This window comes from Cottoperca gobio, chromosome 6, assembly GCF_900634415.1.
Source record: "Cottoperca gobio chromosome 6, fCotGob3.1, whole genome shotgun sequence".
Lineage (NCBI taxonomy): Eukaryota > Metazoa > Chordata > Actinopteri > Perciformes > Bovichtidae > Cottoperca > Cottoperca gobio.
The window spans coordinates 1,797,931-1,809,986 of record NC_041360.1 but is presented as its reverse complement, the minus strand read 5'-3'; the positions used below and the strand labels follow the sequence as shown (position 1 = coordinate 1,809,986).

At 40.2% G+C, this 12,056-nt stretch overlaps 1 protein-coding gene across 5 annotated transcripts in view; it reads left to right on the top strand.

Annotated features, from left to right (window-relative positions):
- The first annotated feature begins 2,844 nt into the window (after nt 1–2,844).
- The window catches only part of wwp2 (WW domain containing E3 ubiquitin protein ligase 2), a 56,494-nt gene continuing 47,282 nt past the window's right edge, over nt 2,845–12,056 (top strand). For 3 of the 5 annotated variants that reach the window (XM_029433604.1, XM_029433601.1, XM_029433605.1), the window contains exons 1-2: nt 2,845–2,919; nt 4,158–4,239. In XM_029433604.1, coding sequence (XP_029289464.1) covers nt 4,170–4,239 — 70 coding nt within the window. In that variant the 5' untranslated portion in view covers nt 2,845–2,919; nt 4,158–4,169. Of the gene's footprint in view, nt 2,920–3,459; nt 3,689–4,148; nt 4,240–12,056 lie in introns of those variants that run through there. The other 2 variants (XM_029433603.1, XM_029433600.1) reach the window with 2 other exon arrangements.

The window sequence follows — 12,056 nt, the reverse complement described above, 5'->3', positions numbered from 1 at the left end:
GGCAACTATGCTCCGAGTAGTTCTGTGTGGCCCTTCCTAAACCAAAAGCTGCTAGTTGCTGGAAGCTATATTCTCATCTTGACAAAACGTAAGCAATACTGGTCCTTAGTGAACTAATTTATGTCCTAACCTAACGTAATAATTGGATAGTCCAGACAGTATCAAATAAAATACATGCAAAAATATGTGAAGTTGGTCAGAGCTGTCCACATGATAAGGAGGGTTTTTGCCACCAACCAGCGCAGTCAAACTACTTAATCCCAGTGAGAAGTTCAGAAGACACTGCCCCATCAGAATCAGTGCCCTCCTGTACACTACATATATATAAGCTGCCTTTTATCTTAAAAAGTTTAGAGAAAGATGTTGCCAAACAGCTCACTGCTGTCTTGACTGCACACAACATTTTTTGACAAATTCCAGTCTGGTTTCTGTCAGAAGCATACTGTAGATCACGGCTTCATGACTGAAACGCAGTGGGTTGGTGTCTCTGGGGGCTCCCTGGAATGGATCTCCTGCTTTCTCTCTGATAGAAGTTTTTCTGTGTTGCTTGGTCAATACAAGTCTGCTGCTGAAACTGCTGCTCTTCCCTGTGGTAAGCCTTCAGCGTTTTGTATTGAGTCCTATATTATTTGCTTTGTATATGCTTCCCTTAGATCATATTATTAGCAAATTTAAAGGTATCTCATATCATTGTTACGCTGATGATGTCCAGCTGTATATCTCTTTTAAGCCTGATGACACTGACAAACTGACTGTTTTGCACAATAGTCTGACTGCCATTAAGGACTGGATGGCACAACGTTTTGCAGCTAAACATAGATAAGACAGGTCTTTGACATTGCTTGACAGCACAGCTTCCAAAATTGCTCATTATATTGCTTCCCTTTCTTCTGCTGTACAGCCCAATCTCAGAAATCTAGGTGTTGTATTAGACGAAATCACCATATCATAACCCGTACATGTTTCTTCCATTTAACATTAGATATCCATTGCGAGTAGTTATCTCTGAAATTGTGGCCCATAGTGGTAGATGAACTAGTCTATGCTAACACTTAATTCATTGCTTTTATTAGTAATGTAATGTACTTTTATTTAACTGATGCTTTTATCCAAAGTGATTTATCGACTTAGTGCAAACAATCATGAGGATACAACTCCGAACAGCAAGAATCTTGCAGGTACATTAGCGGAGGGAGGCTGCTCTAGCAGCGTGAAGTTCCTCAGTGACAGAGAGGAAGGCACTCTCAGTTGAGTGGAGCCTTGAAACCAGATTGGAGTGGATCAAGAAGGTTGTTCTGGTGAAGGTAAGATGAGAGTTGATTAAAGAGCATACGCTGAAGTATTTTAGAAAGAAATGGAAGAAGAGAGACAGGTCTGTAGTTGTAATTCAGTCTCTTTTCCTCAAAAACATGTAGAGGATTTGGACACATGCCAAACAAATGTAATTTAATGCAAAGCAGGACAATGCCAGTTCTTCTTGGCTGTAGGTGGACTTCATTCTTCATTGTTTCCTCCTTACAGGACTCATGGCTCTGTTAGGGTGACATGAGGAGGTGTTTCAGGATGGGGGAGGGGGCAGAGGTGGAGGTAGCATCTCTCTGTCATATGTCTATGGTCGTCACATGTGACATTTAAACATTCAATGCATTGCAGCATCAAAGGGCACCAGGTCAGGTCATCAGGCATCTGGGTGTCACTTGGCTGGGGACAGTGTCTGTCAGACAGTAACTAAGTACATTTACTCAAGTACTGTACAATTTTGCATTTGTATTTCCTTTTCACGCTACTTTATACTTCTAGTCTACATCTCAGAGGCAAATATTGTACCTTTTACTCTACTACATTTATTTCATAATATTAATAACTTTAAAGATTCAGATTAAGATTGAAAATACAAAATATTATCAAGAAAATCAAGCTCCTCTTTTACCAGCTGCAAAATTAAAGTGATAAACACATTAATGCAATGACAATGATAATCCAATAATATAATATATATTATTCTGATAAAGCTGTTGTGCATAATGAGTAATTTAACTTTGGTACTTTAAGTATATTTTAATGCTAATACTTTTGTACTTTTACTTAAGTATCATTTTAAATGCAGGACTTTACTTGTAACAGAATATTTCTACACTGTAGTATTACTACTTTTACTTAAGTAAAATATCTGAGTACTTCCAACTCTGCTGTCAGAGGCCACAGCTTCTCACACTTTACATGAACAACGTGAACCTGAAGTAATTTATTACGACACCTACGCTCACAAAAAATTGGCATGTTTTTATTGTGTTTTTAATTTGGTACAATATGCTTTTTAAATCAGTCAACATAGTTGAGTATTTAGCAGCTGAAGAGCCAAATATTCCCCCCAGGAGTTGGTAAAAGAGTGAATATTGGACTTACATTCGCCAGGAGGCCAAAAACACGAAACATGACACAAATTTAGAGAAAGATATTTCCTCAGAAGATGGAGACCACAACAGAGCTCTAATTCTGATAGACATTCAGCTGACATTTGGGTTGAGTTTATAATTGGATTTGTTTATATTTGGATTGAACTTTGGAGCTCACTTATAGCCTATAGATTTACTGTATTGTCTTGATATTTTTTGGAATAATATGTTTCATTCCTGTTTTGATACCTATTTATTTAATGTTTTCATTCCTTGCTTTATTATTTGCTTTATAATACTGTAATTTATTTTGCTGTATATTATATCTATCTGCATGTGAAGTAAAGCCTGTACTAACTGTAATTGGAAATATATAAAGTGATAATAAGTGACGATGTTTACAATTATTTATGACCCACAATCCTTTGTGTAATGAAAAAGACATACCCTCGGTCACGTGATATTGTCACTGAGGCGGAAATGAAAGTTCACTAGCGACAGAAGCAGAGCACAGCCGAGAAAGGTACGGGAAAGATTACATTTAAGCCTAATATGTGAGTGTTTCGGTGGATATAGCATTGTCTGACATGAACCACGTATCTACCAATGCGGTTTAACTTGTTGTCAGGTGATTTTTACAGGTTTTATTGCCATGTCCTTTTATAAAATCCCCCTACGAAGCTTGCTCGCTAACCGTTAGCTTATTCTGGGTGAAGTTAGCCAGAATCGGGCACATCTGACCGGACATGTCGCGACTTCCCCTTCAAAACAAATGCCACAGTGGTGGGAAAACATGTATTGTGTGGTTAACAACATTGTGGAGAGCTACGTAATGCCATTTTATTTCAGTAAAGATTCGCTTCAGAGTGTAGTGTGTGGTTTCTTGTGCGCATTTTATTAGTTATAACATGTTACAACACAACATTGTTTGCCAGTTGAGTTGTAGTTTGGAAAACATGACCGGAAGTAAATATTTTCTTAGCCTCGCTTGACAGTGATGCGTAGAAATGCCTTGATCATCTTCCGTGTTTGTGTTTTGTCCGCAGCAGCCAAGGGTATTTAAATACGGGGACAATGATATATGTGTATTAGGGACACATAAATCGTTATTAGTCTTTTTAAAATTTAGCCAGAATCTACTGTTTATGGGATTTAGCTAACTCTGCGTAGCTGGTAAGCTTTTTTCACAAGGTTGACGGAAGATGCTGTGCGCTTTTGTTGTGATTCCTCTGATCTGATTGTCTGCAGCCCGGAGACAGACCTCAGGTGGCATTTAGTTGATAATACATCAGGTAATAGTTTGTTTTATTATGGTCAGGTCACAGCTGACCATCCATCACTGTTTTTTGTTGAGTCTCAGTACAGTACAGTAGTCACCTTGGTGGGGGGGCAAGTAACGTTACACTGATATGCTTCATGATGAGATCCCCGCCACAAATCCGTTTTAGGGTTAGTGTATTTTCTTAATATACAAAGTAAATACGAACATTAGCGATAACTCCAGACTAGAGTTTAGTTTTGCTGCGTATTGTCCTTGCATGCAGTCCTCTTTGCATTCAACCAGGCTCCATCTCTGACTTTGCTCAAGGTGATGTTGATAGGGTCTGATGGCACTCTAATTGGGGAATACAATTCTGCTTTATTTAAATATTTGGTTGCTAAACATATCTGTCATATACGTTTTATGTTTAAGGGGTTGTTCTAATGTTGCAATTAAGTGACAATATGTTGTAATATTTTGTATGTGTGGTTATGTTTCAGAGCTGTGAGGTCATGGCAGCTGCCAGCATGAGCAGACCTGGCGGTACCCAGACCACTGGAAAGTCTCAGTTGATCTTGAAAGGTAATGATCTTTTTTTGTGTCATCTCAAAGAGTAACTGGGACATACATATACAAATAATGGCATGGCATGTCCTTCTAAATTGAAGACAAAATAGGAGAATGTCCCATACTGCAGTGTTACACAGAACACGCGTGTGTATTTTATCTCATAAATTCTTTCCAAATTGCGTAAAAAATATATTCTATAAGGCTTTTTCATTCATATCTTCAGACATGAAGACTCTGCACATTAGGCATGATGTCAACTGTCCTGTCCATCCATCATAAAATAATGTCCTCTCTGCGGCGCAACAACTTATCAAACTTTTTTCTCAATTTTAGCTACTTACTATTTGAAAATAATGGGTCAACCCACAGACTATATTCCCCCTGTCAGTTTTATTACTGACTAATTACTAATTATTGATGGTCAGAAGACTTTGTAACTGTTCTCGGCTCTCCCATTGTTTACAAAGCTATCTGCTGTTTGGACAGGATGTGCTGCAGTTTCAAAGCATAAATTAAATGGAAAAACTATTAGGACAAATCAGATTGTCAGATAAATATTTATTTGTGTATGTCGATTATTGTTGTGTGACTTTTTGCAATCGCTGTGTTGTAAACACCACTTATTAATGTTTAAAACAAGTTTTGTCCTAGTGTAATCCAGTTACACTGGAAGCCTTGATAATTAAGTTTGATTAACTGCTTAGATCAGAGCTTTTTGTTGGACTGTTGTCAAAATAATTTATTGTTTCCTTAACAAGTCACCTCTCAGAACTGACCTGCCTGTGCACTGTCAAAACGTAACATCCAGGCTTTCATTTTCATCACTTCAAGTTTTGTTTGTAATAAATCAACCTTTCAAATAATTATGTGGTCTAACACCTCTCTGTCTAGCCGCTGTACGCCTCCATCACAGCTGTCGCCTGTACAAAGGAAGGACATTGGATTCATGCAAAATTCACTTTGAATTTCTGATAGATTTTCATCAACTCAAGTCAATTTTAGGTTTGTAGATGATAATGGTGATGAAAAATCACCAATGCTGGTCTAGTGATTATCGCCTCTCGCGCCTCATGCTAACACTATGTATACTGATAAAAATATTCTGTGACTTTGTATTTCCCTTTGCACTCATTTTAGTTTTCCATTTTAACATAAATGTTATGTTTAAACATCTGTAGTCAATGGTAAAACTAATACAACGCTTTGTATTCAAACACAGCAGTAAAAAAGCACTGAGCTGTTTGTTACTGAACCTGCCCAGTAACAATCAGCAGACAATATTAGTGACTAGCTAGTAAACGTAGAGGAGCATTAAGCCAATAAAGAGTTAATGTCAGGAGACCAAAACATAGTTTGAATGCTGATATTGTTCCATATCCCGTGGATTTGTAAATCTCTTTGCTAACATGTTCGCCATATCAACTTAAAAGGTGATAATACGGATGTCAGTGTTGCATTGACAGCTTGTTTCCCCTCCTCCAAAGTGGACAAAGTTATGTATTAATGCATATTTTAAATAAGACACATGTATTACCTTAATACATTACAGTTTTGCACTTTGGCTAAGTCCATGCAATACAAACGTGCACTCCAATTTAATTTGGTGAATTGCTGCCGCTGCTCTCTGGAACAAATGCTCTCTGGAAGTACGGATCTCTACTCTAATATTGTTGTTTCTCTGTCAGTATCGCTAATGTTCTCTCAGCCATTTTAACAGTAGCCTATCCTCCCGAAAATATCAGTGACTCGATTGCATGTTTTAATTTACCATCGTGTGTATTTTGGACTACCGTTTTACCGGCTTCCTACCTGTCTGACACCTCGCTATCATTTCCCTCCACCGCCGAGGTAACGATGTGGATCAACAGGCTGCTGTTATGGAGTGTCCTTGCATGAATTGCGTTCATCGTCCATCCTGTAACACCGCTACTTCAATACTCTGCAGCCAAACTTTTCCAACTACGATTCCACCTTTCAGAGCCCCCACCGGCATTGCATCACCTGGATATCGCCCACCATGCTCGTAGGAAATACATCCACCGTGGATCCCGTAGGAGCTTCAACTTCGACGCCACAAAGCCGATACGATCATTCTGGTCTTCCAATCCTCGTCCTGCAAGGAGGTCCACAGCTCGCTGGCTAAACTGGCCAGGTCAGCCAGTGCTGACACTAGCGTCAAACCCGTCATAAACAATCTTGTCGGGCTATTCAACATCCGCTCGCTCAACAACAAAGGCCCTCTACTTCATGATATACTGGATGATCGTAAATTAGATTTACTATGTCTAACTGAGACATGGCAACAACCTAATGACTTTTCACAATTTAATCAATCTACCCCCCCTGGATTTGTTTACACCAGCAAATCCCGTCTCTCTGGCAGAGGAGGTAGTCTCACGATGTCCAATTCCGACAATTCTGGCCACTGTTTATCGTCCACCCAAGCCCAATAAGGACTTTATAAATGAACTCTCTGTTTTTTTTACTTACCTATCTTCTCTCTCCCCTAACCTTATAGTAATGGGTGATTTTAATATTCACGGACAATATCAACAATAATCTCACAAAGGACTTTACATCATGCCTAGCCAGTTTCGGATTACAGCAATATATTGACTTTCCCACACACTCCAAAGGTCATATACATGACCTGATCTGCTGCTCTGGTGTAACTCCTCTGAACTGTTCTGCATTTGACTTGCCTATCTCTGACCATAAGTTTTTGACCTTCAATGTCAACTTAGCAATACCCAAAGCTAATGTGTCACGATCCATCTCATTCCGTAATATCAAGAATATCAATACATCAGCACTTTCAAATGGAATAAATAACCTACCTAGCAAAGACTGCCTATTCACCACCGATGAGCTAGTCTCCCATTACAACGATGGACTCCATAACCTTTTAAACATACATGCACCTCTGAAAACCCGGTCTGTCTCTTTCACCCGCTCTGCCCCCTGGTTTACACCTGAGCTGCGCCAGCTCAAAGCTAAAGGTCGTCGTCTTGAACGCCTGTCTGCTAAAACTGGCCTTGTAGTTCATAAGGACATGTATAACACCCACATACTTCAATATAAGGATGCTCTTTCCTCTGCTAAATCATTATACTATGCCAACTTAATTAGGTCAGGTGAAGGTAACACTAGAACACTATTCTCTACAGTCAACAGCATTCTGAAACCACCGGACTCTCTTGCACCCCACCTGTATTCAACTGCTCAATGTAACACCTTCATGACCTTTTTTAATGCCAAAATCATAAATATTCACCAGCAACTGGCCTCCATCGCTTCACTCAACTCTATATGCTCCCCTCTCTTCTCCACTATCGAGCTTCGAACTTCCCACTGTCACTGACATATCTAATCTCATCTGTAAATCCAAATCATCCACCTGTCAGCTTGACCCCCTTCCTACCCACCTAGTTAAAGCATGTCTACCTTCCCTCTCCCCTCTAATTACCAACATAATTCATTCCTCCCTTACCTCTGGTCTCATCCCCTCATCCCTCAAAACGGGTGCAATAACCCCTATTCTCAAAAAACCTGGTGCGGACCCCAATAATTTGAATAATTTCTGCCCAATCTCTAACCTACCATTTCTCTCCAAGATACTTGAGAAAACCGTTGCAGCCCAGGTCCACACTCATCTCAACAACAATAATCTTTATGAACTATTTCAGTCTGGTTTCCGCTCCTCACACAGTACAGAGACGGCCATGGTCAAAATCACAAACGATCTCCTGGTGGCTGCTGACTCTGGGCTCCTATCCATACTCAGCCTTCTTGATTTGACTGCAGCCTTCAACACCATCTCACATCACATCCTTCTTGACAGATTAGCTTCCATTGGTATCACTGGCACACCCCTCACCTGGTTCAGATCTTACCTCTCCGGCCGTACCCACTTTGTTCAACGCAAACACTTCAAATCACAGTCCCGTCCTGTCCTCACTGGTGTTCCTCAGAGCTTTGTCTTGGGCCCCCTCCTATTTATCATCTACCTCCTACCTCTCGGCCATATCTTCAGGAAATACGGTATCCAATTCCACTGTTACGCGGATGACACCCAGCTCTATCTTTCCACCAAGCCCACATCCGCTCTCCCCCCCCCCCACTTCCCTTTCTGACTGCCTACTGGAAATCAAATCCTGGTTCTCATCCAACTTTCTCAAACTTAACAGTGATAAAACCGAGGTTCTTCTAGTTGGCTCCAAGTACACTCTGGTCAAAACTGATAAATTCTCCCTTACCATTGATAACTCCACAGTCCCCCCCCCTCCCCCCAAGTAAAGAGCCTGGCTGTCATTTTCGACAGCACCCTATCTTTTGAAGCTCACATAAACATCACTCGGTCTGCCTACTTCCACCTCCGCAACATTAATCGTCTCCGCCCGTCACTCACACCCAACACCACCGCCATTCTCATCCACGCTCTTGTTACATCCCGTATAGATTATTGCAACTCCATCCTCTCTGGCCTTCCTCACAAATCTCTACGTAAACTCCAACTCGTCCAAAATTCAGCTGCCCGTATCATCACCAGAACTCCTTCCATAGACCATATCACTCCGGTTCTCCAACAACTCCATTGGCTCCCAGTTAAATACCGTATTGATTTTAAAATTCTGCTCCTCACCTTCAAGGCCCTTCAAAATCTTGCACCTTTATACCTCTCTGAACTCCTTCACACCTACACTCCCTCTCGCTCTCTCCGTTCTTCCTCTGCCTCCCAACTCACTATTTCCTCTGCCCGCCTGTTCACCATGGGGCCCAGAGTCTTCAGCCACTCTGCCCCCCGTCTCTGGAACTCTCTCCCACTAAACATCCGCAACATCCACTCCCTCCCCGCATTCAAGTCTGGTTTAAAAACTCATCTTTTTAAATTAGCCTATTCTTAATAATTACTCATTTGTTAACTGATTGTTGTTTTTAAGTTTTATTTTTCTCTGTTCTCAGTTTTTGTTTTGTTTTGTTTGTGAATGACTGTCTGACTTTGTTTTGTTGCTTGTTTGTTCCTTGTTTTTAACCTTATGTTCTGTACAGTGCCCTTGAGTGCCATGAAAGGCGTCTATAAAATAAAATGTATTATTATTAATAGAGCTTATTTGCTGAAAATGGCTGCATGCTGACACTATGAGAGCGGTGAGAGTAAACTTAAACGGTAAAGTTGTGGAACGGACAGCCCATCGTAGCTGCAGATTAACGTGATGACTTTCTGCAGCTTCATGACTACAAGCGAGCCTTTTCACAGTGTTTTCACACAGTCATTTGACCTATTCTCAAAAAAACCTGGTGCGGACCCCAATAATTTGAATAATTTCCGCCCAATCTCTAACCTACCATTTCTCTCCAAGATACTTGAGAAAACTGTTGTAAGTTGTGCCTGTGCTGTGCAGCAGAGTCATGACAAATGAGGGGACACTGAGTGGAATCCAGGTGACATTCCTTGGCTGACTGCCTTTTCTCTGCCCACCCAGGGGAGTAATTTCAGACCGTTGAGAGGCTCCTGCACACATTTATAGCAGAAATCTTTTGATTTGAGCTTCTTTTAAGAAAATATTGGCAGCAATTACAACGCATAACATTTTACATTCTGACTAATTCTAAATACATTTTAGTTGTGATTTATCATGAAACAGGCATTCTTGGTATTGGTTTCCTGAGGCTGTCCTTCATGCACTGCCCCACAACGGTTTAATGAGACATCCCCCAGTGCATGTTAGTAGCCTAGACTGTACAAAACATGGACGTAGTCTCCCTGACATCACCCAGAAGTTTCTTAAGAGCTGTTATGAAGCTCTATGCGGGCGACTTCGACCCTCGCCATCTTGGCAGTACTGACTCCGCCTAACTCGCAGCTAATCCGAAAATGGATCAAGAGGTGGATCATCTGTGGAGTACACACATTTGTCATGAACAAGGGAATTAGATATAGAGACCAAAACCAGGCTGTAAACATGTTTGTTTTTGCTGTGAAGTTGGGCATTTTAACATGGGGGGTTTCTTGACTTGCTTTTGAAGCCAACCTCAAATGCCATTCATGCAGTTTTTGGCACTTCTGCGTTGGCTTCATTTTTCAGCACTGGAGGTTGCCGCTTGGTTAGTAGGTAACCAATACTCTCAGCAGTTACTTTGTTAGTTACAATGTTCTCAGAATATCTAGAAATTATGTTCAAATCTATGTAAAAACATTGTAATTTTTGCAAAATGACAGGAGGCCAGGGGAGTACAGACGGAAGTCTTTCTCTCGGTCATCATTTATTCATCCAACCACCCGTCCTGATCAGACTTACCCTGAAAACACTACCAGGCTGTGTGTTCTCAGTTTGCAATCCAGGAGTGATTCAGGACGAACAAATCGCCTCTCATATGACTGACACATGCTGTAACAAGATTCTCTGCAGGCCTATAAGAATTCACTAAACCTGTCTAAGCCCAACTGTAGGCTTTACCAGAGTTACAGAGCTTCCAATAGTGCTGCGATTTAGTGAAATATCACAAAATGTAGAGGGGTGTATTCAGGAGGGGTAGGAGAGTTTTTATCAGTTCTCTGAAAGAAGCCAGGAAGTTTTATTTTTCATGAGTATAACACAGAAGTTGTACAACTTATTTCATTAGGTTGTGAGGTTCAACTGGTGATGACACCAAATACCAGCTTAAAAAACTGCATAAAGCAATAGTACTTTTTAGGCTGCAGAAGCACTTTGATGTAGGTATTGAAAAGTCATGAAACGTTCCACTTTGAATGTGTTTTTTAACATTGAGGCCTCATCGTTACCATTTATTTTTTTCCCTCGACCCAAGTCTCATGAGAATAAATGAAAGTAGTACCCCAGATGTTTTTTCTTTCTTCCACTAGATGGCGATGTTTATATTTGTCTGTTTGCATGCCTTACTAACAACACAGTGGTCAAATGAAAAAATGTCAACCCTTGATCCTAGAGAGATTTTAGCTTTCACTTTACTCCTGGTATATGGGGCTGTGACAGTACGTTGTGTCACGTAGCTGCCCTGCACCTGACACAGTAACTACTTGAGCACTGAAACTGAGATTACATCAGAGGTAGATGATTGGCACACACCAGCAAAATAACATTATTACTAACAACAAGTTTTCCAGCTTTGCAGATTTCAATTTTTTTTGACTCTCCTATAATGGTCTGAAAATGGAATGGTGAGAAATATATAGAAAATAATTAAAACTGTATAAAATGTTCTGTAAAAATGGATAACAAAGGAACAGATTACTTCCCTTCAAAAGGTGTATATATAAATGAATTGGCAAAACTGGAACTGTTAGACAAACAATATAATTGTATTTACATAGCTCATTACATTACAAGTAAACTTAGTGTGATTTACATTTAAAAAAAAATGCATCTGCAGTCAGTAGTCAGTGAACAGGTCTGAAGTGCTTCAAAGAAATTCTGTATATAAAAAAATTAATATGTACTTTTATTGTGAGCCAATTAAGAAATTGAAGTACTGGAGTACTATGCTAGTCTTTGTGTGTAACTGTGAGGATGCTGGCTGCTGTGCTCTGGATTAGCTGGTTTGTGTTTCCTCTGTTAGATACTGAAATTGAACATGGACAGTGAGTTGTTATTTAAAAAGAAAAATGGTGGTTTAAGTGTTGCTGATATGGAAGCTAAACCTCTGACCTGTCACACACACACACACACACACACACACACACGAAATAGAAATGCATTTCCTTATTGTGGTTGGACTGTGCCCACAGTCACAGTGTATCCTAATCAATTCACTTCTACTCTCTTCCATGTGCAACTCTCACTCATGTTTTTGTCTTTTCCAATAGATGA